The following is a 26,978-nucleotide window of genomic DNA, read 5'->3' on the forward strand; positions in this document are numbered from 1 at the left end:
ATGCAGAGAAAACTATTCCCACAAAGGGAAATCCATTCGATGTCAATACTAGCCTCGCAAGATGGAAGAAGTCTGTCTTCTCATTAAACGTCGGGCTTTCTATCTTGGATAGAGCTATCCTAAATACTCATAAAAGTATGGAGCTCAGCTAGCGCTATGCCTCTTTCAGGTGTGCAATACACCTTTGTAATTTTAAGAAAGAGATTTCGAATGATGGGAGAAATATACATCTTTGTCAAAAGAAAAAAAAAAGCTAAAAGAATCAAGAACGCCTTCTATGAGATGTCTCTTGCGCCCAAATATTTCAAAAGTCCCGGTTTTCTTCCTTCGGCATACACGCCAATCACTGTTCCCTAATTTGTATGTAATGCTTCAAAACATCATCATGCATGTCATATCTACTTCAATGTCAACACAATTCTTGTCATATCAAAGGAATGGGGCTTCTTACGCATTCATTTCTTCAATTGTCAATTTTGCACTTTCGTCAGAAACTTTGTAGACTGATGATTTGGTGTTGCTTGAAAACCCTAGAATCAAAATAATTTGAATTAGTCTTCGATTCATGAATAAAAACATATTGTCGGCCGGGACTTCTTACCAATGCGTTCATTAATGTTCTCCCGTGCTTTAGCAGCAGCGGCTTGGACGCGACTTGCACGGGGCTTTCTGACCTGTTCATAGACTCTCAAAGCCTCTTGTACGTCGCCGTTGAAGTGTTTCTGGCCGAAGATAATGCCTAGAGCCGCAGCATCCTCAATCGCCATACAGGCTCCTTGACTTTGATCAGGCATCATCTGCAATATAAATTAGTTCAAATGATACGGTTCGAGCTAGAATGTCGCTTACCGGATGAGCTGCATCCCCTATGACACAAGCAGTGCCCTTTTGCCAGTATGGATAAGGTTCATGAATCCATAATCTCCAAGGAGCGATATCCTTCCCTATTGACAAATGCTTGTAGACCTGAGGATCCAGATCAGGGAAGGGGGCAAGTAGCTCTTCTACGGTTCCCTTCGCGCCCCATGTCTGATTCGAATAATCACCCTTTTCTCTTGGAAAAAAACAATAGTAAGAGAGCAATTTACCACCGTTGCAAGGTGATAGAACAATCTTATAATGAGTATTAAGGCCCCCCCAGTATTCGAGCGCACCGTTTTTTGAATAATCGACCAAGCCAAGCTTAATCGCCTCTTCGGTGTCTACATTTGCATGGAGACAACTAGCATCGGCTGCTTTCCTCTCAACTTTGATGCCGATAAGAGAACGGACCGCAGATCCGATGCCGTCAGCTCCGATTACTACATCATGAACTGCAGTATTGCCATTTTCAAAAGTGATTGTTCCAGATTCGACGTCAAGCCCAGAGCACTATCATAAAAGTCAATTTCCAACCCTCGCACTTACCCTAAAATCTGCTTGGGTTTGCTTACCTTGTGATTTACAAGCAACTTAGCAGGTACACCTGGCTTTTCTGGTTCAGCTACAGCACTATCCATAAGCATGGCGTGCATATATTGCCGGTGGAACATATTGTAAACCTACGCGACCACGTTAAATCTATCTACCTAGAATATTTGTGGCTTGTTTGTGTCCAGAACTTACATATCCCCATTTCTCCCCATAATCATCGAGGTCATAAACAGAATCAGGCTCTCCAGTTTTCCAATCATGTCGAATTAGCTTCTTCAAGATGACAGGATCTCCCTTTTCGACTGGGACATCCCATTCATGTAACCATTTGGTGCCGTTAGCCGCGCAAGATACCGATGCGCCAACCTCGCTAGCGTAATCTGCACGCTCGTATATTGTGACTAGATGCCCAGCACGACGTAGAGCAATAGCAGCACTCAATCCTCCGATACCTCCTCCTATCACTCCGACATCAAGAGGCCTGAAGCCGGATTGGGTGGGCATTTTGATTGGAGGATGATTGAAATTCTTTGGAGAAGAAGTTGCAGTTTTTATCTTTTGAAGCAGTCGTAGGAATGAGAAGTGCAGATTAATGCATTGTATGAAACAAGAAGTATCGAGTCAAGCTGGTATGATCGAGAGTTTTGAAGGCGCACATTAAGTCTTGTAAATAATCGACGGCATCACGCTTTCATGCGGCCCGTTCCCACCCGCGTTTTAAAGGGGGGGGAAAGATAAGGTATAGATATTGTCACATATCCTTGCACTCCAGTAATCACAATAGCTGGTGGCATCTTTCGGTTCCCGTTATCAAGAATCCAACGTCACTAGAAAGTGTTTGGCAACGAAAAAAGAACACAGCCGATAGGGTTAACAATGGGAAGCACGTGCGCGGAACGTTGCGGAACGTACCCCTGCTTTGAGATAGCACTAGGCATTGCGTCATGTGATTTTCATTATCTGGGTCAAGTGTGTTCAAAACACTCAATCAAAAGAGCATCAAAATCCGGGCAGAGGGCTAGGCAGACTCACAAGTAGCTGGTGCCTTATCCGATCAAGGATTATCTAATCATAGGTGGTCATTTTCTAGCCTCCTACAACTACCCCGCATTTCCCGAATGTGTCTTGCACGTACTCCCACTTCCGAATATTGAGAATATTCTTTCCGACTTCAAATCATCAGCAACAATTATTTCCGACACAAAACCGCCTACTCGCTCAATCATTCATACTCTCTCCATACCTCATCTCTCGCACCAACCTCGATTAAGGTGACAAGGATTCTGGGGATGGAGGAGCAGCTCAATGATCTCTGAACGAATTGAGCAGTAACTTCCGCCGGCGATGCCTCGTCCTAAAGTACATCCCGATAAACGTGCACGAGCGGCTAGAGCTTGCATCCGGTGCAAAAGCTCGAAGAAGCGTTGCGATGCAAACCTTCCCTGTACGACCTGTGTCACGCAAGGCCGAACCAACTCATGTCAGTATCCACCATCTTCAACACTGACGTCGCCAAGCCCGCCACGGCTGAGCCAGGAGACATCGGGACATACGCTAGATCCCGTCGCCAGAAACGTTGAATCACTGGCTTTAATGCAACATCAGTCCGAGCCGCAGCCCTCAGTTGAGAAAAACAACTTCGAATTTTCACAGCCCACTATTCATGCGGCTTCCATTCCATGTCCTGAGTCATTAGTAGATCCCCGTCTTTCGGGCGGGAACGCTAACAATCTCACCTATTCACGTTCCAGTACTCGGGAATCTTCACCTTGTCAACGCTCTACGATGTTACGGAGCTCTCAAGGCGAGCAAGGTAGGTGGTGATTCTTTTCTCCAGGACTTACTTTGATGCAAGGATCACCCGTTGGTGTACCGACTCATAGAATAGGACCAGACTTCATTGTATTTTAACTCTTGTAGTATCTGTTTGCTCCCTCCAAAATCTAACTATATCATTCAATGGATTTTGAAAGCTCAGAATCGTTTCATGAACCCATGCGCCCGATGATGAATGGACTGCACCGTGTCCCTTTAGATTTCAAAAGTGTGTAAAATTGACAAATTTGATAGTCTATATTGGCAATATTGCCGCTATTTCGTTCCTACACTTTCTCCAAACTACGCTTAAGCGATATATCGGAACTTCGGTTTTCACTGAACGCCAGGAGAGTAATGTGATGTTGGAGGTGGAGATATCAAGAAACAACAGCCCTTTTGAAGATGATTTAGATGTTGCAGAAAAGCAAGATTTAATTGCTTGCTTTATGAGAGTGGTATGACTAACTTTGTACGTTCTTTGGCTTAGCTAGGAGACAGCATTAACATATTGCTCAGTCGAATGGTATTCTTCACCTTTTCTCACGAGATGACACATCGAGATTGTTAAATATCAAAATCAGTGCTACCACTTCATCTTCAAGCTCCCGTTCCGAGCGGGAAGACCTCGCGTGCCTTTTTCTGATGATAGCAATAGGAGCTCAATCTCGAGGCAAAGATTTGTTCGAGATTCAACTTGCAAAAAAGTATTTCGCGCAAGCTCAGCAAATGGCATTTCTCGATATGCTAGAGAATCCTTCTCTATCCATGGTTAAGATGTTTTTATTGATGGCCATGTATATGCTTGGAGCTTGTCGTAGGAATACGGCTTTCATGTATATTGGTATTGCCTCAAAATCCGCAACCATTCTTGGGCTGCACGTTCCATATCGGCATTCTCGAGAATCCTCCAAAGAGCGTGCTGCTAGGTAGGTGTTTATAGCCATGATCACCCGGCGCTTAACCACGTGATTTCCTTGTACTAATTGTGGTGGCAGGCGCCGTATATGGATGAGCGTACGCGTTCTTGATCTTTTATGCAGCTCCATTCTTGCGCGTCCCAGTAGTATACCTTCTATAGAAAGAGACGAGTATGAAATAGATAGCTCAAACCGTGAAGATATGGACCATCGGACACTGGCTCTTTATGCAACCTATGAATCTTCTTCTATCATCGAAGCTATCGTACAAAAGTTCACTAAGTCTAGCAGCGTGAACACCGAATCGGCCGATACTTTTCTGCAAATGCTACGAGACTGGAGTCAAGCTCTACCTTCCGCACTTCGCCGCGTTCCGGACGTCACGTCTGGGGAGGAATTTTGTGAGACTACAATCGGCAATATCCATGTTTCTTGCACATATTATGTGGGCATCATGATGGTAACGCGACAATTTTTAATTTCACATGTCATGTCTCAACTACGGAAGAATAGCTCTAGCAAATCTAAGAGAGCTGTCGAAGTACAGGAGAAGACTCCTGGCGAAAGAGAGAAAATATTTCAATTTTCGGATGCTTGCGTACAATCTGCTCATCTATTGGTACAACTATCTTACGAAGCGCATCTTATCAATGTCCTTCTTGACAATATGTGTATCCTTCAAGCATGGCTTTTCTCCGCAGGACTCGTCCTTGGCTTCTCCCTCCTCGTAGGAGGCGAAGGCCCTGCTCATATTCGTGAATCTTTTGATCATGCTTGCACTGTGCTCAAGAGGCTTGCACGATTAAGTCCCCAAGCAGATCAATATTTCGATATACTTTCTCGATTCCATACCGCGATAGAATTGTATCGGCAACAAATGCTAAAGGCACAAAAGGAGAACAGTAACGTATACGTCGAGAAGCTTATGAGTATCGGGTCGTTCAACAAGGGATCCAGCTCCAATACTGAGTTCCAGTCGCAATCTCAGCCTGTGGTCACGGGCGGCCAGGAAATGTTAGGGGGAATTGAAGCACAGGGAGATTTGGCGGAAATGTATGCGACTGATTTCTTTGGGATTGAAAATGAAATCCAGATATGCGATGCTCAGATTGGGTATGATGCGGGAGTTGCGGCTGATCTAAGGTGGCTGTGCTATGCTGCTGGCCCTTCCTAACTTCAGATTCTCTGGTTTCCGACTATGATACGGCATCGGCTGCCCAAACCTTCTCCAAAATTACTTGTGAGAAAGAGCCTGATTCTGATAAACCTTGGCAAGGCCACTTCTGGGGTTCAAAGCTGTGGCGATGAAATAAACAGCCAGGAGTTGCGGGAGGTGTCAGGTGGTGAAGTGGGTGAAGGAAACCAGCATGGAAACCACATGAAATTTGAGCCTTTATATTGAGGCCGACCAGAAGCTATGCGTTTGGGAGTATAGGAGCGAAGAAGAGGGTATAGAGGCGCACTAGAGCACACTGGAGTGCTAATCAAGATTGTACTCTTGCCATTCATCTTCTATTAGCTATGGTAAAATGGCCATTCAAGTACACTTCGGTCTCTAGCTCCAAGAGGGTTTGTTCATATATCTGAATTTTCAAAACCAGGCTTTATCTTGACAAGTGTAAAGTAGGATACGTAGTTTATCTCAATGTGTTTAACAGTCCGGAGGTAGCACAATTTAAACTTATCAAACATTGAACATTTAAAAATCTTTCAGTCATTTTGTTAAAGAAAAGACATTAAATGGTTATAAATCAATCAATTGAACGCTTAAAATGGGTTTAATGATTTCAATGGGTTAAGAGCTAATTACTTTAAGACTGCGATCCGGACTATTAAATGCGCTGTTTATACCAGTGCCTTGTCTGCTGGCTGAAAACTAATGTTTTGTTTTCCTAATTGCGGTAGACATTGTTATTACTTGGGGCTGTCTCAGAAAACTCTCACTTCTGGGGCTTCAGTATACTTTTCAAAACTTCACATCCCTTCGACGCTCTATCCTGGAGGTTGATGTATTGTGGTAATTTGTGGTTTACGTTGGTACTCTAAGGTCATCAGTGGCGCACAATTGGAAGGGCGACGGTGCATTTAGGTGGTGCGGCAGCTACGATTACCGTTTTGAATGTACACTAGAGGTTTCGATACTATTTCTTGAATGTGATGATGCATGTCCGTTTTTCATGGTCATCCTACTAGCTAATCTATACTAACAGTACCTAGACATACTTATTACATTAGTTCAAAGTCTATAAGTCGAGGCCGGGAAGTTTAATCCTCCGGGTTTTCCTAGAGCCGGCCGTTGTAACTAGTTTCTCAGTCGTCTCCGGACAGTTTCCAGTCAGGACTCTCAAGTAATATTTGTTGCATATCTACAGTTCCGTTTTGCAGGCCTCATCCTGGTAAGTTTGTGAAAATAGTGCGTGTAGGTTATGTAGCCACTGTCGTAATGGAGGTCCCAGGTTTTCTTAGTTCGACAGCTAGAATTGGTGTTCTAAATCGTCAGTATTAATCCTCCATTCAGATTTCTCAAAAATCCGCGTGTTGCATATCTACTTTTCCCATTTACTGGCCTCTTCCCTACAATTCAAATCATTAGGCAACGAGCTATGAATATGTGGACGAAGAGGAATCACTGGTTTTCCTAGTTCGACGACTATGATTTAGCTCCGTATACGGTTAGTCTTTTCTGCATATCAGTGCATATTCCGATTTAGTAGAGAATTTGTAAAAGATATCCCAATTTATCATCTTCAGACTATGAGCTAGCATAATTATCAAATTATGAGGTATGGAGTTTTTTGGGTTGTGTCATTCTTAGATGTTTGCTTCTCATCCTATAGCAAGATCTTACCATGACAAAAACTAAAATATTCTGAAATTTAAGGTATTGAAGTATGAGTTTAGTACTTGAATACGTCTCCAGAAATACCATTTTTGGAAACATCTGCAAAGATAGATTTGATATGAAGAAGAAAGGGTAAGGCCCTCGATAAAGCCCATTATTCCACTAGCGTACACCGGTGAGAGCTTCGGCCTACAGAACCTCACTTTCCATTTCATGTTGCACATCTACATCTCATCTCACAGACCTCTTCCTTTCCATGAGGCGATCCAAGAGCTGTGTCCGTTTTCTTTAATCCCGGTGGTTAGGAATAAGTATTCTGATCCTGTCCAAGAATCTACCAATTAGAAGGCTTAGAAAGCTAATGTTGCATAGCTGTAACTCCATGATACAAGGCGAATCCTGACAAGCATATGTATTGGATGGTTGCATTTTGAGGCGGCGATGCGGTAATCGCTTAGATACTGTATTTTATCGTGAATCGTGCTAGTCATACGCTATCGAAGAATTCCTAGCCAAGTTTTGCACAATGTTGCTCTGCCGGTCAAATTAACTATGCAAATTATGAGAAAACATGTCTAGTTAAAATGATAATTGCAGAATCAAATAGTCGTGATATAGAGAAATTGAGTTGTTATTGTAGGATAACAAAAGATACACTACTCTACGTTGCGGCAATCAGTGAAATCGCAATTACAAAAACCCCATTTCCAAGGTCACCCACTAATACTGCATGCAACTTTTAATAAAGCTGCCGTGCATTTCCAAGCACTCACTTGGTTTTTCTCCTCGAACATTCCATTAACCAATCCAGTCCACACTAGGTGAACTCATATCACTGCCACGCCTGGTACACGTATCGCAGTTATGCAACAAGTGCTGACAGTCCCTCGAGCACTCCAATTTGTCTCTCCTCTTAATTCCCGTAACCGAATCATATATACCACTATGGTCCGGTTTCGGTGGCGAAGGATACCTCTCTTGAATTTTCAATAGACTTTCGCGCGCAGCAGACATTCCTGGCGACGAAATCTTTCTCGTTCTGGAAGTATGCGACTTTAAATCTGATTTCTGAAAGGAAGGATATTTGTCTTGGATCATGGATAAGCTTTGCCGAGCCGATGACCTTGGTGGCGAGAACATCTCCGATATGCTCGAATATGTCGTAGGTTGGATGTTATGGTGATTCGCTTCGTTCTTCAGGTTACAGTGAGGGCTTGCAGGGGGAGAGGGAGTTGAACGTGCAGCATGATCTTTGCTAGCGTGACGCGTGGCAAGCGTCGACCAAAAGCCTGCTGCTTCCGTCTCGCCCTGTAGAGTCAATCTAGGACGGGCTATGTCTTGTATAGATTGGAACCATGTTTTTCGTTCTTGACAGTAATCGGATTTTACCAGCGGATTATCAAACATGGCGACTTTCCTCGATTTAGACAAGTCTTGTGAGGTCGCTCGTCTTCGAACTCTTGTGAACGACCCAATTGAGGATCCAATCGCAGCAGCATTGCCAGAGCGAGCTGGCGCTTTAGGGTGTGCTTTGACGACACTTTTTTGGCGAGGGAGATGGGTTTCGGATTTCTGCCGTTTTAAAGTCCCGGATTCAGAGATTGGCAACCAGGGGGATATTCTCTCTGGAGGACTGATGGCCGTTTCATTTAACCAGGAACTTCGCGTTGTTGGGGTTGTTGCCATGCCGCTCATCATAGGCGGACTTGGACCTGGTGCAGTCCGAGCATCAACTCCAATACTATAGAGGGAATGAGAGTGGCAGCTTCCATGCACCTGAGGAAGCATACCACCCAAAATCTTGGAATCACGGATAGGAATAGACATATCCGGAAGTGGAGAGCGCCACTCATTGGTTGATTTCCTCGGTAGTGGAGGAAATGAGATTACATGATCTTTGTGTGGTTCTTGCTCCGTGGTTGCGATGAGATTACCATCGTCCTCATTTGCTTGTGATTCACATTGCCATGACCATTTACTTATTGACATTCGTGCATTTTTGGGATCAAAAGCACCTTTTTCTTCCCTAGGTCGGTGGTCTTGCTTAGAAGACTTGAGAAATTGAAAGCATGGCCTTGCGTCGTCATTTCTAGCACTGGTAGTAGCACTTAGTAATGGAGTGTTGGCTTTGCTAGAGCACTCTGAGGAATCAACCTCGGAATGGACATGATCTCTCTCTGTCAAATGAGATTCCGTTGAGCCACGCTCCTCCCAGATTACTTCGTGCACACTTCGTTCAGATCCCTCTTCTGAAAGTCTATCAAGCCGCCCAAACTCCGTTTGAGAGATCTCCAAGAACTGTCCTGGATTGGCAGGATCCAAAATATTTGTTTGAGAACGAGATATAACAGGGGATAAATTTGCTGAAGTAGTATTTCCGTTTTGAGATGCCTCTCGCGAATTCTCTGACTGAGCTGCGTATATTTGGATTTCACAGGGAGTGTGACGAACTACAGGCACCATGCCTCTGTGCGTAAAAGACAATGATGGTAGTCTGGTACCCCGCGGGGACTGTTCTTCAACGCTCGATCCGTGTGGTGCTGAGACTGGGGTATGAGCTTCCCGGGTGTTAAGCATATTTGTCTGGAGCAATTCCATTACAACTTCAACATCCTCACGAGTGATGATGTATGCTTCCGAATCATGTGGCTGGTTCTCCGTGAATGTCGCCTGGCGACTTGAAATGGAAGGTATTACAGAGCCGGTTCCTGGAGTTGTTAGAAATCCCGAGGTCGCCATTGTGCTACTCATATCGGATCTATTTGATGCACTTGGTCTTCTCAACGTTATGGCGGACGGCATCAGTTTCTGACTATTTGGCAATTTGCGAGTAGTCAATCTCTCTCGAAGAGAGCGCACTACGTCATTGTACTCAGCACCGGCAGTGAACGATGAACTTCTGTTTCGTTCATTGAGGGGGGTGGTGTTGAAAATCTCATTTTGAAAAATTGGCCCTTTTGCCTGCATATGTTTTGCAGAGTCCTGTTTCAATAACGGAGGAAGTTTCACTTGGCGCGTTCCAACCTCAACCGAACTCCATCTTCTTGAAACGATTGGAGTGGCTGGCTCAGACATAAGTCTTCTTCTATCCCGTCTCATCGGCAGGTACTTACTCTTACGAGGGCTTGGGACTTTTGTGTCTTTCAGGGCTGTTGGGACGACCTGACTTGGAGGCCATGGATTTGGGCTGTGACTGCGCTCTTCTATAGCCATTTTCTCAGCCGTCTTTTTTCTCCCTCGACTGCAAGTACCTCCGCATCGTCGGTGCTTCGCGCCTTCAGTCTTTCTCCTCTTCTTATGCTTGACCATGGTGAGACTGTCGGAGCTTGGCCTGCGTGCCTTGTATGGAGTCTTTGGCCCACCTAAGATTGAGGGCAAACTATCCGTGGTACACGTATATCCATTCGAAGTGATATATGAGTCTTTCGGTGATGGGCGCGTCGTGGAGTATTCTTCCCTGGGCAGTACAGGTGACACCCCGCCTGATGCTACATTGAGCATGTCATGACCGCTGCGTGATCGGCTTGATCCGCGGGAACGGTGTTCCTGAAAATAATCGCTGTGTGACTCACTTCGAGGCAAGGGTGCTGTACTCAATGGTGACATTGTTAAATAGATAGATGAAGAACCTTGAGGTGGTGTGCGAAGTCCAGGACTGTCCAATACACACAATTGTCGTGAATTTCGATTGAAGGAACGATCTCCACATGATGCCTTCAGTGCTATGGCCGGAGGGATGCTTGGTATAGGGGATGGAAATGAAGATGGTGCATTTGGCCGTAGGGGGCGTTTTGGAGAAGCTTGCGTATCAGGAAGGGGTTGATTGCCAGTTTTCGTGTTTGAAGTAATGATAGATGTTGTATGAGGGATAGGTTTAGAATCCTCAGAAGCTGTAGGGTGTACTGAAGACATTTTGAGAAAAGGGACGGCAATAGGCTAGTCCGAAGGCGTAGAAGTAAGAATAGTACAAGCAAGAAAGACGTTGGATCTAGGAATCAATTTCCATACTTATATTGAAAAAACAGCGAAACAGTAAAAGCTGAGGTACCGATAGTAGAAGGTTAACATAACTACAATCGAAGAAAGAACTACTAAGCACCCACATTTTTATTATGAGGAGACGGCTGTCTAAAGGCCCATCACCATTGTCCTTTCCCTACTGATGGAATTGAACCTTGAGTATGATTCAAGTGATATGTAGCTTTACCCTGACTTATCATCGTAAGTCTCTCGAACTTTCGCGAAACCATAAATATCACTTAGTGATCGAAATTAGAAGATGTAGAAATATAGTGGGAGAGCAGTGTGACAAACTCGACAAGATCGAACAAAGCATCAAAATACGGCGCGATCAAACCTTCCTGGATCATTGAAAACGAAAGCCAAAGACTCGGGGCTACAGGATGGTATTGCATGGATTATATAGCCGTTTACAGAGCAGATCTGTATATTCATCACTTCCATGATTCCAACTCCACAGTATTTCATCATTTCCTCTTTAAGCATATGCATCCCGAGCCAAAAGACCTTACATCCGACGACGGGTATTGTGTTCTGGGATATTCATCACCATTAGGGCACCCATTAATATTTTACACGCTTCGAGTCAACTAGCTTCGATTCGACATGTTCTTTCTATTGGTGAACCATTAATTTCCAGTTGCTCGATGGGCGTTTCGTGAGCCAAAATTTTGCTGATGATGCTGGATGGGTTTTGTGTGGGATCAGGTAGCTAGATCAGTAGCACCATCACCGAGCTTTCTAAAGATTTCCCCTCTTTTCTCCCAAGAAATAAAGCATTTAATGCCTACTTAGTCGCAACTCTCATAAAGTCATAATAAGTTTTGAGTATAAACTCTTAACTAAAATACAGGAGGGAAATGTTGACTTGAACAATTAAAGATCTAAGCGAAAGTTTGTGAACTGTGAGCACGTGATTATGTGACCTCGCCAAGATCGATCCTGTTTTGCATTTTGCTGTTGCAAATAGTAGAAATGTTTCGCTGCACCGCAATGAGCCAACAACAAATGAATGCCAACCCAATTTATTCCTCGCAAATCAGGTCGCCACCGTATAGCCTGTAAGCGTTTTTCTTCAATCCGTAAATTCGAGGCTAAATGATGATGCAAAGGCATTGCGCTATACAGGGCCCTGCTTGAACAATGTCTACGAGTTCCTATTCCTGCTGAGCTACAACCTAAAGGGCCCATTCATCCACTTAAACATCTTGTCCGCAAACAATTTCGACGAAATGTGTGGGAGCATAGCCCAAAGATTGTCGTCGCAGCCCTGAAAACAGGATATGAGGTCTGTTCTCATCACCATTATTATTATCACTATCATCTCTTTTCTTTCTTTGGCAGTGCATTGATGAGATCCTTCTTCAGGCAGAGAAGCTTATTCGTACCGCTGGCGATGGCGACTCGGAATCGAGAAACCAGATATACGAATTGCTACGCTACCGTAAAACTGTAGCTACTACCTCCGCGCTCGTTCCTCAACCTCCCAAACCCAAGATTCGCTATCCAGAAGCCATTCCTGGTGTTCCGAAACTTCTCGAGGCGCGTCCTTTGCCATTTGAAAAGCTCTCTGGGCTTCGTCATGTCCCTAAATTTGCGAAAGCAATGGTATCAAATTTCCTACGAATACAGAAACCGCAAAGTCCATATCTGAGTCGGGTGTTAAGGGACAAAATCGAGACGAGACAAAAGCGCACGGATTCTCGGGATAAAATAGAGTATTTGGAGGAGATAGCAATTGCAGAGAATACCTGGGAAGATATAATTGAGGATCAGTTGGAAAACGAGGGCTTGAGTGTTGACGAGTGGAACAAGAAACAGCCAGGGCTGGGCTGGGGTGTGGGGTTTTGGGAGAAAGACCTGCAATTAGCCGATGCTTCTGTGAAGCATCTAATGGTGCAGGAATCACTCAGGGTAGTCGACTTGTCCAAATTACAACTGGAATTAGTGGACAAGGAGAGAGAATTATGGAAGCAGGAGAGGGGCCTGAGAAGGCATAATAAGAAATTGGCCAAATTGGAGAAGAAATTTCAGGACCGAGTATGAGCCAGTTTCGCTTTTAGAAATATGATAGCTATTAAAATAAACACATCAAATTGCTCTAGTTGCATTCTTTTGTGTGTCAATCTATCACGAGTATTGGCTCATAGAGATGGCCCACAAAACTTGATAAGTCATTGTATTTCTTGCAAGAATCATCATCGCTCGCTTCATTCGTTCGTTTCTCATTCAGAAACATCATAGCCGGGATAGGAAACCAGTTTCGCCGCGCTGATGCCCCCGTGTTAACATAAAGAAAAGTCATATGCATCACCAATCTCTCCTCGACCCAGTGAGCCTTGTGATCTCGAAGTATGTTCGTGTCATGAACCATCCGTAGCTTCAAGTGGTATCTAATCGTACGTGGAACCCTCTTGAGGCTGAGGAAGCTTTTTGTTGGCTGGAGATGCCATATATCTGAATAAGGTAAGCTTCTGTCTCCGCGACGCGAGTGTAGACTGCGTAATTTACCTTCTCAACTCAATCAAGACAGTTTCCATTGTATTGTGGCGTTGCCAATTCGCAAGGCATGCAATCTTTGAAGGGTCAACCTAGAGCATCAGTCAGCTCCGTATAGTCCCTATAACCATCCATATAATGTAACGACCTTGCCATCGTCCTGCACACCCGGAAGGTTAATTTTATTGGTAAATCTTATAGTGGGTGGGACATCAGGGTAGTCCTCTCCGCAGTGCATGGTGAGAGAATAGATGCGATTCTCGTGGACGCTCTATCAGTATCCTTTATTAGTTTAAAAACAAAATATACAATAGGCGCGAGAAGAAGCATACGTGTGGGGGACCGAGGATTGTGCCATTCCAGTTAGACATGTATAAGTCGTCGCCGTCGGTAAGACCATAAGAGCAGGCGTCTTTGAGTAACGAAGGTCATTAGAGCTTGTCAAACTTTACTGCTTGCTGATATCCGACTCACCAGCTCCAAGGCCCTTTTCGCCCTTCTCTAGCTCTTCTAGCAATCTAAAGTTTCTTGGCACTTTTGCACCCTGAGCAGCCATCTTGTATTGTTGGGTATCTTGTGCTGGAAAGAAAAAGAAGTGTAGATTTTGTGGATTCCAAATATTCTAAATTTGCGCAACACGGTAAAGTTGGTAAGAAGTATGAATGGGTGAACAAAGTTTTGTTAAGGGGAGGAGGGCTGATTGATCGCGGGGTCATCTCCATCCAGGATTCCGGGCGGTCAAGAGCGGCTAAATCTCGGCAATCTTTGTCTATTAATTGTCCATACTCACAAAGGACAACTGAAGCTCATGATAAACATCATGCCTCTTGTGGAATAATGAAAATGGGCTTGGCCATGCTCATATTGAAACCTAATTAATATGACGGCGCAGATACTCGCCTCAGAGCTTGGAAATCTTATACAGGAGAGCAAAAGAAAGCATACAGATCTCCGAAATGTAAGTTCAGTTCCACGCGGCCGCCTCCTTCAAGTTGGTCCCTTTGCTGATTCGCGATATCAGGCCGCGGAAAAGAGTTTGGATGAGATTAGAGGTCTGCGATCAACATCTGAAGCCCAAATAGCTGCAGGTCAGTTTTTAGAAATACGATGTTGTCATCACATAGTACGCTAGAATTATTCACTGATGCACGATTAGACCTCACTCAACGAGCCAACTTCGTTACACCTTTCCTCATTGCCTGCGGAACCAAGAATGTCAAGTTTACTGGAATTGCGGTCGTTTGCCTTCAAAGATTGGTTGTGTCACGTGCACTTCCCAGATCGAGGCTAAGAGAAGTTTTGGAGGCATTGCGAGAAGCTACATCAGCGGGTCTGGATGTGCAGCTGAAGATCCTCCAGGCGTTACCGTCGCTTTTACAGAATTATGCAGATGAATTGAAGGGGGAACTCTTAGCTGCAGCACTCAACATATGTTCCATTCTTCAGGCAAGCAAGAACGGCATTGTGCTTAATACGGCTGCTGCTACCCTTCAACAGTTAGTTGTTTCTGTATTCGACAAGGTTGTGGCAGAGGATAGTTAGTTTCCAAACCGGTTACCAAATAGAAACTCGCAGCTAATGATGGGTTAGAAATTGCTTTAGAAGTGCCCACCATTGGCGAAGCACCAACTGGCGACGGAGTCATCCAGCTGCGTGCTGCTGCCCTGGATGCTTATAGGGTTTTCAACGACATATGCTTGTTGACGGAAGCCCAAAAGCCTCAATTTTTGAATTCCACTGGTCTTCCGCAAACGTTTGGGCTCGAGCTGATTGAATCTGTCTTGACCAATCATGCCGATATATTCCTGTCACATCCCGAGCAAGCAAATATACTAAGAGTCCGAGTTATGCCATTCATCATTAACGCACTCTCAGAGAAGTTGAACTTTGCAGTGACTGTTAGAACTACAAGAATTCTCTATACACTTCTCAGAAGACACTTGAGTATTCTTTCTTCTGAAGGCGAAATGGCACTCGGTCTACTCACCCACATGCTTGACCATGATACTGCTTTGTGGAAGAGATCACTCTGTATGGAAATATTGAGAGGCATCTTTGCCGAAGCAGCTTTGATTAGAAGAATATTTTCCATGTACGATGCTCGAGAAGAGAAGAAAAATATCCTACGAGATCTCGTTGCAGCTTTTGTCAGAGTCAGCACGGAAAAGCCTGCCGTTATTGGTCTTGGTCATCAATCTACTATCCCGATTGCTAGCCAGGGTAGCACTTCAGATCAAGCAATGCTTGAAGCTAGCGGAGTTCCTGGTATCATCAGTAGCACGGTAAGTACGACTGAGCCAAGCGCTGGTGTCAGTACGCAATGGAGTACAATGAGAGTACCATGCATCGATCAACTAGACAAGACGGATGCACCATCGATACCCGAATCTTACATCTACAGCCTCACTCTTGCATGTATTAGTGGATTTTCCGAAGGACTTGCGAAGTTCATACTGCCCCTAACGGTACCTGAGCGGCCTCGAAAAAAAGGCCCTAGGCATTCTGAAATCGAGTCAAAAGCTTCAGATTCTCGTCCTAGTACCCCTGATATAAGACCAATCGAGAGGGGTTCGTCTTACAAAAGGAATCCCATTCCCATCAATCCATTAACTCTCGAACATCATCATCTATTTCAAGAGGTCAAGATTTGTGCCGGCATCGTGGACGAATGCTGGCCTGCAATCTTGGCAACTTGTTCAACCTTTCTCTATGCAGCGTTAGATCAAGAATATTACCATGGCTTGGTTAGATCATTCCAAAAATTCACTCATGTAGCCGGACTTCTACGACTTGCGACACCTCGAGATGCCTTCCTCACAACCCTAGGAAAAGCCGCAGTACCACCTAATGTCTTGACGGCCACGACGACTCAAATTCAGAGCCCAACGACGCCGACGGTGGACTCGCCTTCTAGCTCGAGCATTTTCAACAACGCAAGAGGTCTCTTAAGTGTTGATAGTTTGGTGAGCAATTCGGAACGAAACAAGCATGCGCCCATAGATACATCCAGTCCGACCCTCAACACACGCAATTTACTTTGTCTTCGCGCACTATTGAATTTAGGGATTGCATTAGGACCCACACTCGACTCGGCATGGGTGATTGTTCTTGGTACGTTGCAGCAAGCTGATCTAGTAATATTTTCTAGTGCCAAGTCCGTCAGAACTCCCACCACACAGAGACCAGAGAGTCAGGATGTTAATAACACCTCTGCATTATGGGCGAACTTTGGCACCGAGATCAAAGCGGTTGAAACAGCAGCTACCAGGTTACTAGAAAGTACTGTCGATTTCCCTAATGAGCCATTTGTGGCTGTTGTCTCAGCTCTCTGTGATTTGTTCAGCAAAGAAGAAATTCTCAAGATACCAGAAAAGCCAGTACCTTCTAGCCCATCATCTCCTGAAACAAGAAGGCCATCTTACGCTCATAAAAAAGTCCATAGTATTGTGACAGCACCAACTACTCAGAATCAAGAGGACCTATTTGCGCTGGCGAAGTTGGGCGATATTGCGAGTATCAATATTGATAGATTAACGACACATGAGCCCCACGCTAGCGGGTGGCAGATGCTGACATCAGAGTTGATTTCTGCCTCTTCTTCCCTTACTGCAACACCTTCTGTTCGACTGAGAGCTGCGGATATTCTCGTTAGGATTGTGATTGAAGCCGCGACTTCTACCTTAGCAGACTCCGAAGTTCGACGCAATGTCATACAGACCATGCTACTTCAAGCACTGAGTCGTGCCTTAGGTCCACTTCAAACGGAAGAGAGACAAGTTACCGTGGCTATACATTCAACGGACGTCGAAGTCCATAAGGCTATTCTTGAAGGCCTGAAAAGCATTCTCGAGCAATGTGGAGACAAGTTGATCAGTGGTTGGGACATCGCATTCGAGATCATCGGCAGTGTCTTTATGAAGTTTGACTCCGACGCAAAGATAACCGCTACTCGATCTGCTAAATTAGTCCGCTCTGCTTTTAATTCTCTCCAGCTCGTTTGTTCGGACTTCCTTTCATCGTTACCCAATTCTTGCTTTTTGATACTCGTCGACACTCTTTACCATTTTTGTACACAAGATGATGATCTTAACATTTCACTGACGGTATAAATCACCCCTGGCATTGTCCTTTCACTATTTCTAATAATTTTTAGACTGTCACCTTCTTTTGGGTACTGTCAGATTTCATTTCTAGCAGAACCAGCTCCTTTTCGCTTAGTCCTGATCTTATCGAAGATTCAACCGAGGAAGCTCTGATAGGAAAGGCATCTGGTGATGATCGTGCCGTTTCAGATGCAGCTTTATGGATGCTTCTCTTACTACGCCTCACGTCGGTTACGGCAGATGAAAGACTAGAGCTCAGAAATAGTGGGTCCAAACATTATTGGCCAAGTACTTTATCTAACATTGATGTAGGCGCAATTCAGACATTACTAAGAATCTTCGACGCATATGGGGATCAACTCAGCGCAGTAGCATGGTCTATGTGCCTGAAATCAGTGATCTTCAGATTGTTGTCTTTGATAGAGGCACATCTGCAATTTATCACTGACCCTGAGCTTACTGTATCTGATAAAGACAAAACAGGATGGATTGAGACTACTGTCGTGGTTTTGAGTGGCATTACCAATTTGTTGGCCGACTATCTAGATGTTCTGACTAGCCATCCCACGTTCGAAAGCTCTTGGAAAACCTTGTTAGAACATTTCAAAACAATGCTAGCTTTCGAAATTCTCGACATCAATACTGCTGTCTTCAAGGCTTTACAACAAATTCTTTCTCGAGGCAATGTCAAAGAGGCCACGAAAACCAATTTCACGCGCATTACGATTGATTTGGCATGGGGCCTTTGGTCTGATTCTTTACCTTCAGTAAGAATCGATGCGTTTGATAATCGCGTCGACAATCAAGGTTATCTAGTTGCTTACGTGTCTGCTCTCCCTGAGATTTACCGTCTTGTGGAAGATGATCTTGATGCCGATCGAGTCAAACGAATGCTTACCCTACTTCGTGAAGCTATGCAACAGGCGAATGCTTCTACCTATTCCGCAGATATTGAGTACCTCACTCCATTACAATCTCAGGTATTAGAGTCGCTTAAGATGATTCGCACTGATATTGAGGGAGTTCCTGCTACCTTGATTAGCCAGGTTGCTGAATTCGTTGCATTGGCTTTCGTGCCGAAGGATAATACTTCTAACGTCCAGAGGCCCACATACATAGCTTTGTCGAAAGCCTCTATGGTTTTATCGGAGAAGCTCATTATATCGCATTCCTCGGAGCCAGACATCTACACCAGCGGTGCAGTATCTTCTTCCTTAGCCGCGCTTGCCAATCCAATTGTTTTAAAGTACTCATTTCCTATAATATCGAAGAGTATATCACCATGGCGCCAAGCAACAATATCAGCACTCGCTATTCTGGGCGCCATTTTGCCGATAATGCCAACTATCACTTTGAATGAAGAAGCCGTTCGATCTATATGGACGTCGATAGTAAGCATAGCTATTGGAATCACCTCTGCAGACTGTGATTTTGCAAACAAAACAGTCAATATCAAAGATGATCAGGAGTTCGACATTGCATCATTCCTAACTTTACGCGAGCTCATCACCCCCGCTCTTGGCGCCCAAGTCATACCGGACCGAACGCGTCGCACGTACACCGAGTCACTTTTCCACATGTCCATCATCCACCCCGTACAATCCAGCGAGCTTCCCCAGCCCAGCCAGGAACTACTAGCCACATTGTACCAAATTCGCAAAGGTTGCACTGTTGATCCAATCCCCTCCCCTCGTGCAAAAATGAGTTACGTTTGCTTCGATGAACTCATCTCCCTCGTCACTCTCAACGATGGCTCTGTACCACGCATCAAGCTCGCTCAAGCAGCTGCGCCATACTTGATTCTCAGATGTGGCCTCGTTCTTCGCGCATACATTGCTGATCAACCACTTCGTGGCCGCATGCCGCAGCCATTATCTCAACGCAAAGAACTTCTATATATTCTCAAGAAGCTTGTAGGGTTAAAATGTGAAAGCGAGGCAATTCCCGACACACCTGGTGTCGAGAGTGAGGGAAAAAAACATTTACACAGATTGTATCCGTTGTTTGTGAAGACCATGGGCGCCGCGGCGAGAGATCAGGAGGTCTTGGAGTGGATTGGGAAGGCTTTGGAGGAAGTGGGGATGGAGTTTGGCCTTTGAGGCGGAGATTGTGACGGCTGAAATAGATGAGCTAAAAGGGGGAATGCACATCAGAACAGGTTTAGAGAGATGGCGTTAGTGGTTGATTTTTGTTACCTTTTTGATTGGGACAGACTAATGTAGAACCATCTTTAGCTTGAATTAGACCCTTTTTTAGTTGCCCGTCTCTTTCCTGGTCAAAAGTCGTGGGGTTTCAAAATAATTTTATTGGAGATTTTAAAGTATTTGGGTTTGCTTGAGTTGGAAAAACTACCTCTTCAACGTTAAGGTAGGTAAAAGGTATTTTGTGTCAGCATCTGACTCCGCCCTAAAAAAACAATATACAGTTGTTCGCTCATGAACACATATCACCGGTAATCATACATCCACTTCCCTTCCTCCATTCCCACTTCCGATTTCGATTCGCCTTTCAGCGCATCGCTGCTTCATATCATATCACATCATATAGTAAGTTTACTTTTTGGTAGCGTTTTCGAAAGACGCCAGCATGCTTCTCTTCATCTCCTCATTGGGCGACTCGTTTTCTGTACTCGTCTGCTCAGTGCTCTTCTGTCCTTTCAAGATCTTAGCGGCCATGGTTTTTGCTTGGGCATCACCAACTTTTCCATATACAGCCATGGCGCTAGCAATCATACTTCCAATATCTCCCACATTTCCAGGAACCACAACTGCTGTACCTTCTTTAGCAAGCTTGCCAAACGCCTCAACGTACTTTTCAGCTACACTGAGACTAACAGCTCCTTGCGCTGATTCCTCTCCTGAAGCGATTGCGTGTGCTACTGCCTCAATACCTGCAGCGGTTGCCTTTGCCTTTAATAGAATAGCTTCGGCCTCACCACTCGCCATGTTGATTTGTTCACTTCTCAAGGCCTCAGATGCCAAGATTACACTTTGCTTTCGTCCCTCGGCGATATTGATGGCACTCTGTCTCTGACCTTCGGAATCGAGAATTTCCGCTCGCTTGCTGCGCTCAGCAGTGACCTGTCGATGCATGGCCTCCATGACTCCTTCGGGCGTGTGGATATCTCTAATTTCGTAACGCAGGCAAATAACACCCCATTCTTGCGCGGCTTCATTAATGGCTGCTGTAATGTTGGTGTTTAGTGCGGCGCGCTCTTTGAGTACTTGATCGAGAGTAAGCTGTCCGATTTCCGAACGCATGGTTGTTTGTGCCAGTTGAGAAATAGCATATTCGGCGTCCTCGACTCCATAGCTTGAAGGGCATTAGCATATTCACTAGCAAGGGAACAAGGAGAATTACCTAGCCTTATATGCATCAAAGACTCGAGTATAAAGTACACCATCAAGCTCCAAAGTAACGTTGTCAGTTGTGATTGCACTTTGGCTAGGAATCTCGATAGCAGACTCCTTCAAGCTCTTGACATACGCTATCTTATCTATTATAGGCAATAAAATAGCGAGACCGGGTTCCAGTATTCGGTTGAACTTTCCCATGCGCTCCACAATCCATGCTGTTTGTTGGGGAACGAATCGAATAATGGTATTTGCGGGTAATGAAGGTCGTTGGAAATATGAAGTCGGCACACTCGAGTTATTAATCCCCATCAACCCACTATTCGGCGCTCTTAGTCTGGAAGGGACATGGAGCTGTCTTTGCTGTTGTGTGTATGTCTGTGAGAGAATGGTTTGTGCTCTAGGCAATAGAACCCGAGAGGTGATTTTTGGTAGGGATGCCGAAATACTATGAGATAGTACTGGCGCACCCCTGGCTATGCGGTAGGTTGCCTCTAAGGACATCGTTTCGATTTGGATATCTGGATGGGGACAATAGCTGTCGTATTAGCCTCTCGCCTTTCAACATCATAAAGTAGCTTGTGGTGGAGTTTGGTCCGGAGAAATTGGAGGGCTAGCGGCCGCGTCGGTCCGTGATGATTCGAAGCTTCCTCCTCTAAACTATCAACGGATGCTTCAGTACGTTTGACGTAATATAAGCTCATGAAATCCACAATAGATAGATTTTTGGCCTGCAATTCTAACACCCGTGTCTTCAGCTTCAGTAATCAGGTCAGGTTTCCTTGATAAGATGTCCGAATACTGGAAATCAACAGTAAGTTTCGAATCTAGTCCCGGTCTGCACCACTCTAACCATCATTTAGCCCAGTTATTGGTGCAAGCACTGTAAGCAATATGTCAAAGATACCAAGCTTGAGAAATCAAACCATGAAGCGAGTCCGCGGCATCAAGGCAATCTCAAACGTTTCCTGCGCGACCTACATCGTGGCCATGAGAAGGATCAAAGGGAGAAGGATCGAGCGAAAGACGAAGTCGCCCGATTAAATGGAATAGTAAGTGGGAGTGGTGAAGCAGGAAGTTCTTCACAAGCCTGCATGCCTAGTGCATCAACGCCGAAACCGCCAGCAACAGCCGCGCAGCGAAAGCAACAGTTGGCACAATTGGCAGAACTAGGCGTTAGTGTTCCAGATGAATTTAGATCTGATTTAGCTATGCCAGGAGAATGGCAGGTTACTTCTGAGCGTATCATTGACGACGGAAATGGAGAAAAAAAACCAGATGCACTTGCGCTGGGCGTTCGGAAGAGGGAAGCCGAGGATGAAGATGAAGAGGCGAAAGAAGCGAAAAGGAAAAGATGGGGCACAGCGATTCGCACATACCCCACCGAAAATAACGACAATGATCTGGACGCTCTATTGAGCAATACCGGTAAAGGCAAGGGTCCGGGTTTGAAAGCCGAAACGGACAATGGTATCAAGATAGAGATCAAAAAGGAGAACGATGAGGATGTAGAGCCTCCATCGAATAGTAAAGGAGCAGAACCAGCTGTGAAGCCTGAGACGGAAGAAGACTCAAAAATCGACCTAAACCAGGTACCGGAAGCCACAGAGCAGAATAATGAGCCCGCAGCGTCAGGGGTCGTCTTCAAGAAAAGAAAAACCAAGAATATTCGCCAAAAATGAAAAGCCACCATCTGAACATCTGAAAGAATTCATCCAAACTAAAGTCAAACACTGAATCCCAGCAATCGAAAACCCACTCTTCAGAAATGCAGCATGCTGAACCTACAAGGTTCCTGCGAGATTGTAATTATAGTGGGCAGAGTGGGGAGACGCCTATGTTGCGGGGCCCGGGTGCCTCAAACCTACATCAGTATCGTGGGGTCTCCAAATCGATCTCGCGCTAGGAACTAGCACTTCCACGCTGAACTCCAATGTTATAATCACCCCCGTCTGGGTCTCCGAGAGAGACTTGCAGCACTCACGTTTGCGCTAGCGGGTCGACTGTGCTGGGAAGTTACATAACCAGCTAGCTACTTTTAGGGATTTCGAGCGAAGGTGGAGGGAGGAAGCTTCCTTTCCAGATTGAGCAGAGCGAATGGGATATGGAAAATATAACAGTGAAATAGAAGCAGCAGTAGTTGGGAGTATAAAACCATCAAGATCCAAACTTGTTAAATCTATCCCGGCCAAAGAGAATAGCAGGGGATGCGCATTTCTTATTAATCTATACGTCACATCTTGCACCCAAGCACTGTACAACAATCACTGTCGAAATGACAAGTAAATTCAAGTATTTAACTTTATGATGAGATTCTATCGCTATCCATAACGTAGAAACCCCTATTCCCTCCCCACGCCCCATGCCCCAGCCCAAAAGAGCCTCCCTACACCACGAGTCCCATACCCATACGTACAAGCCGCTAAATTTCGGACCGCCCGCACACTGAAAAAGCATACTATATTGGTCCCTCAAGAGAAGATTCCGCCGCCAATTACGCCTATAAACAGTTGTAATATATCGCCCGTCGCATTCATCTCCATCACATTCATCCCCAATCTCGCCAGTTGAAAGAAAAGCCACCACGTACATGCATGTAAGTGAAGTGTACTGGTTGGCATGCAGAAAAGAAACCCATCGCTGCGTCAATCCGGCTTCGCTAATTATCCCATGCATCGCATTCGCATCGTCTCTCCATTGACTTATCAACCCCCTACCAGTTTGTCCTTTTCTCTTTCTACTGAGTTATCTCGGCATTCGTTCTGCTCGTAAAACTTGATCCTAGCTGTTTTCCATTCTCCTCCGTTGGGTTCATGACAGCCGGGGTCTCTGGTGTAATCGTTAGCTGCGGTGTAATGATACTGGTGTCGATCTCTGTATCTAGCATCTGGAGCCCAGTTGTACTCGAGTGGTTGCGGTCTATATTGTCGACACGAGCAGGAGAATCTGCAGGTCGTATAGTTTCCATGCTTACATCCATATCTTGAGACGCATTTTCATCTCGGCTTCCGTGTCTAGAATCCGAGGCTTCGTGTGCGTTTTCGACATGATCTGCACTATGCGTTTTCTCATTATCATCCTCCTTTTCAATCAGGGCTGTGAGGCTTTGGAAGTTAAACATAGACTCCGTTCCCGAATCACCATCTTCGTTCCCCTCAGAGCTTGCCCCATTAGTGCCAGGATTCTCGATGCTTGTAGAGGAGCCTTGAGCATTAGTACCATTTCCAGACTCTACTAATGAAGATGCGGCACTAGAAACGGTGCTCATCTCTCTGATATGAGAAAGCTTGTCAGGGCTTGCAGGAGAAGTAACTGACTGATGGGTTTCCAACAAACTAGAGCTTGTAGAAGGATCCGAATGCTGACCGCTAGGAAGCCCATTATCCGTGGAACTCCCCTGATTTGCCAAAGAAGGGCGATCTACACCTTTTCCCTTTCCCTGTACAGGCACTTCAACTTCTTCAGGTGTCACCTCTATAGCCAAGTGGCTTGCGGTGCTATCACCTCTTCTTCTCCCAGTAAAAGTGGCAGCTATGCTGCTGCCTAGATTCAGCATACTCGAGCTCGCCGAATTCCCGTTAGCACCATATATTGACTTCCTCTCTTTTTTTTCTTTCTTTTTATCTTCCTTGGCCTGCTTCTTCGCCTGCTTTACCGCCTCCTTGGCGGCTTCTTTGTTGGCTTTTTTCTTCCGCTCCTCTTCGGCCGCAATGCTAAGTCTAATAGCCTCAGCCATCATCAATTCTTCTAGGTCGTCCCTTCTCATCCTTCGCGTAGCATTGGGATCTTGATCTTCCCTGCGCGCATGACCAGATGACTCTATAACAGCTCTGGAGCTAGCATCACGATTCGGAGGTGTGGCAGTTCCGCTCGCTTCAGCGCTGTTGTCGCTCCGATTATTTCTACCAAAGCGGCTTCGGCCAAAGGTATAAGTGCGGTTCTCCGAGGTACCCGGAAGCACAAAGGCGGCTGCATGTAATGCCGAAGCGGCAGCGTTCTTTTTGGCCTTGCGCAGGTTGGCAGCTTCAAGCTTTGCTGACCAATCCGGTCTGATACGGTCTGTCGTAATGACATGAGAATCATTAGCTGACAATGACGTAGCCCGGCGTCTGTCTCCTCTTGGTGCGGCGAGTCCCGAACTCGTTAGAGGCGGTGAGTTGATCGACGACGACGATGACATGGCTGAGGAGAAGTTGGCTACTTCTGGAGAGGGTTTAGCATAGACAAGTCCACGACGAAAAGGCGGAGGCTCGTAGGTGACGCCAAACTCAGGTCGTTGACAGTAAGGACAAGCCGCTGGTTCTGAAACTAGCATTTCTGTATCCTCGGCATTCTCGGATGCGATTGGTGGTGGACCGTGGTGTTCTGGCGTATGTGGTTCCGGTCTTTTAATCTGCACAAAACATTCAGAGCAAATACTTTGATCACAACATCGAGTCCTGTTGAGATACGGGGGATACCAAATCAAGCATATCGAACATTCTACGGCATCCTTATACAGGAAAGCCTCAATAGCCTGACCATTTACTTGGGTATCTCTAGGTAATTGAATTTCGCGCGGCGCGGGATCCGGTGCTGGCGGTTCTTTGGCTGAAGATCTCAAGCCCAACGTTTTAGATCTAGGTCGAAGCAGAGAGGTGGAAGTGGTAGGGGCGTTGAGTGGAGGTACTGAAGATGGCGTACTGAATGCCGGGTGTGACGGAGAGAGGCTAAGCGAAGTGTCGTAGGAGGCAGATTGGGTTCGTGAAGCTAATGGCACCATCAAATTTTGTAAATTCGAACTTGATACATTCGCTGAGTCGGGAGAATGAGGCCCGGCGATATCTTCGGCAGGTACTTCATCTGCGGCGGGAATGGGAAGGCCTCTACCAGCAGCAACCAATTGATGTTCAGTCCAATCATCCTGGTAATCATCTAAGCCTCTCCAAAATGGTGCGACTCGTCGCTCAATCTTATGCATGTTAGTATAATGACCGGTTACCAAATATTATCATCTCCAACATACCATCAACTGCCTCACTATTGCCTTATTGAAATCTTCCGGTCCGGTGTATACGCCCATTGTAACTAAATATCCGCCATCAACATGCTCCTCCTTGATGCTCCTCTCTCGCTCTTCTATCCTCGCAATCCTCTCCCTTTCCAGTCTTCTCAGTTGTCGCTCGGCCGCTGTTTCCTTCCTCTCTGGTACCTCATTATTCGATCCGCCACCAACGATAGCTGCTACTAAATTACGCCTGCCGCCTCTGCCATTACGAGAAGCATATGGATCTTGGTCGGATGCAGACGTTGGACCACTCACACCAGCGTCATAATGTCGATGTCTGTCCCCATGCGAGTCTCCCCGCGATGGGTTCATAGAACTTTGCTGATGACCCATTTTGCAGTCGCAATGTCTGCAGAATCAGGAATCAACTATTCATCGAGAGTTGGGGCGGTAAGAACTATATCCAAGATAAAGTCGAGTGAGATTGTGCCAAATTCTCGAGAGTGAGTGGATGTTGTGAATTTATGCAGGTTCTCGGCAAGCGTGGGGAACTGTGATTGTAAGGTTTATTTCGCCTGAGCCACAGTGAAGTTTCCACTCTCAGTTTGGATCACACGAGCCGGTTCAGATAAAGACGAGTTGAATACCCTTTTGTTGTCGACAGAGGGGAAGGCGATACAATCAGCTGCGACCTTTACGATAAGGAAAGGTCATCCGCGTTGAACGGTATTGTACGGTATTCCTATTGTCGTCCGGACGATGGATTTATTGGTAGAGAGAACAGATGAAATATAAATGAAGGGAGAAGAGTGAACGAGGAAGATTAGGTAGGCAGTTGTTTTATTTGTAGTTGTTTGGTATCCCTAGGGAAAATGCGTAGATCTCCTTAATTGTATGATGGAATAGTGGGTAAAGAGAAGCAAAGTTAAATATCCATGAGTATTCCGTATGTGTTATGACGGCAGGACAGACAAAGCCTGAGTAGCTTATGATAGGAGAAAAGCTGGAAGGCTGGAAAGGTGGAAA

General features: G+C 45.4%; 9 protein-coding genes across 9 annotated transcripts; 4 read left to right on the forward strand and 5 right to left on the reverse strand.

Annotated features, from left to right (window-relative positions):
• Positions 1-447: 447 nt before the first annotated feature.
• Positions 448-1,917, reverse strand: SS1G_04729 (hypothetical protein; the record flags this gene model as incomplete). Its single annotated transcript, XM_001594871.1, has 5 exons — positions 448-530; positions 602-797; positions 850-1,371; positions 1,434-1,541; positions 1,606-1,917. 5 exons carry the CDS (start codon positions 1,915-1,917, stop codon positions 448-450), a joined length of 1,221 nt encoding a protein of 406 aa, XP_001594921.1.
• Positions 1,918-2,757: 840 nt separating this feature from the next.
• On the forward strand, positions 2,758-5,322 carry SS1G_04730 (hypothetical protein; the record flags this gene model as incomplete). The annotated part of the gene is made up of 4 exons (XM_001594872.1): positions 2,758-2,893; positions 3,165-3,226; positions 3,748-4,157; positions 4,227-5,322. The coding sequence occupies 4 exons, from the start codon at positions 2,758-2,760 to the stop codon at positions 5,320-5,322; spliced, it is 1,704 nt and encodes a 567-aa protein (XP_001594922.1).
• Positions 5,323-6,572: 1,250 nt separating this feature from the next.
• On the reverse strand, positions 6,573-10,902 carry SS1G_04731 (predicted protein; the record flags this gene model as incomplete). Its single annotated transcript, XM_001594873.1, has 4 exons — positions 6,573-6,636; positions 6,699-6,798; positions 7,235-7,324; positions 7,932-10,902. The coding sequence occupies 4 exons, from the start codon at positions 10,900-10,902 to the stop codon at positions 6,573-6,575; spliced, it is 3,225 nt and encodes a 1,074-aa protein (XP_001594923.1).
• A 1,101-nt stretch (positions 10,903-12,003) lies between these two features.
• SS1G_04732 (predicted protein) lies at positions 12,004-13,056 on the forward strand (the record flags this gene model as incomplete). Its single annotated transcript, XM_001594874.1, has 3 exons — positions 12,004-12,071; positions 12,139-12,298; positions 12,379-13,056. The coding sequence occupies 3 exons, from the start codon at positions 12,004-12,006 to the stop codon at positions 13,054-13,056; spliced, it is 906 nt and encodes a 301-aa protein (XP_001594924.1).
• A 347-nt stretch (positions 13,057-13,403) lies between these two features.
• On the reverse strand, positions 13,404-14,065 carry SS1G_04733 (hypothetical protein; the record flags this gene model as incomplete). Its single annotated transcript, XM_001594875.1, has 5 exons — positions 13,404-13,467; positions 13,522-13,601; positions 13,658-13,780; positions 13,842-13,921; positions 13,984-14,065. 5 exons carry the CDS (start codon positions 14,063-14,065, stop codon positions 13,404-13,406), a joined length of 429 nt encoding a protein of 142 aa, XP_001594925.1.
• Positions 14,066-14,389: 324 nt separating this feature from the next.
• SS1G_04734 (hypothetical protein) lies at positions 14,390-19,711 on the forward strand (the record flags this gene model as incomplete). Its single annotated transcript, XM_001594876.1, has 6 exons — positions 14,390-14,467; positions 14,531-14,597; positions 14,666-15,046; positions 15,112-15,822; positions 16,036-17,504; positions 17,663-19,711. The coding sequence occupies 6 exons, from the start codon at positions 14,390-14,392 to the stop codon at positions 19,709-19,711; spliced, it is 4,755 nt and encodes a 1,584-aa protein (XP_001594926.1).
• A 453-nt stretch (positions 19,712-20,164) lies between these two features.
• SS1G_04735 (hypothetical protein) lies at positions 20,165-21,469 on the reverse strand (the record flags this gene model as incomplete). Its single annotated transcript, XM_001594877.1, has 2 exons — positions 20,165-20,924; positions 20,973-21,469. 2 exons carry the CDS (start codon positions 21,467-21,469, stop codon positions 20,165-20,167), a joined length of 1,257 nt encoding a protein of 418 aa, XP_001594927.1.
• Positions 21,470-21,755: 286 nt separating this feature from the next.
• Positions 21,756-22,647, forward strand: SS1G_04736 (hypothetical protein; the record flags this gene model as incomplete). Its single annotated transcript, XM_001594878.1, has 2 exons — positions 21,756-21,779; positions 21,829-22,647. 2 exons carry the CDS (start codon positions 21,756-21,758, stop codon positions 22,645-22,647), a joined length of 843 nt encoding a protein of 280 aa, XP_001594928.1.
• A 1,055-nt stretch (positions 22,648-23,702) lies between these two features.
• Positions 23,703-26,345, reverse strand: SS1G_04737 (hypothetical protein; the record flags this gene model as incomplete). The annotated part of the gene is made up of 2 exons (XM_001594879.1): positions 23,703-25,916; positions 25,971-26,345. The coding sequence occupies 2 exons, from the start codon at positions 26,343-26,345 to the stop codon at positions 23,703-23,705; spliced, it is 2,589 nt and encodes an 862-aa protein (XP_001594929.1).
• Positions 26,346-26,978: the final 633 nt, after the last annotated feature.

The sequence above is a fragment of the Sclerotinia sclerotiorum genome, genomic scaffold, assembly GCF_000146945.2.
Source record: "Sclerotinia sclerotiorum 1980 UF-70 scaffold_5 genomic scaffold, whole genome shotgun sequence".
Classification (NCBI taxonomy): Eukaryota; Fungi; Ascomycota; class Leotiomycetes; order Helotiales; family Sclerotiniaceae; genus Sclerotinia; species Sclerotinia sclerotiorum.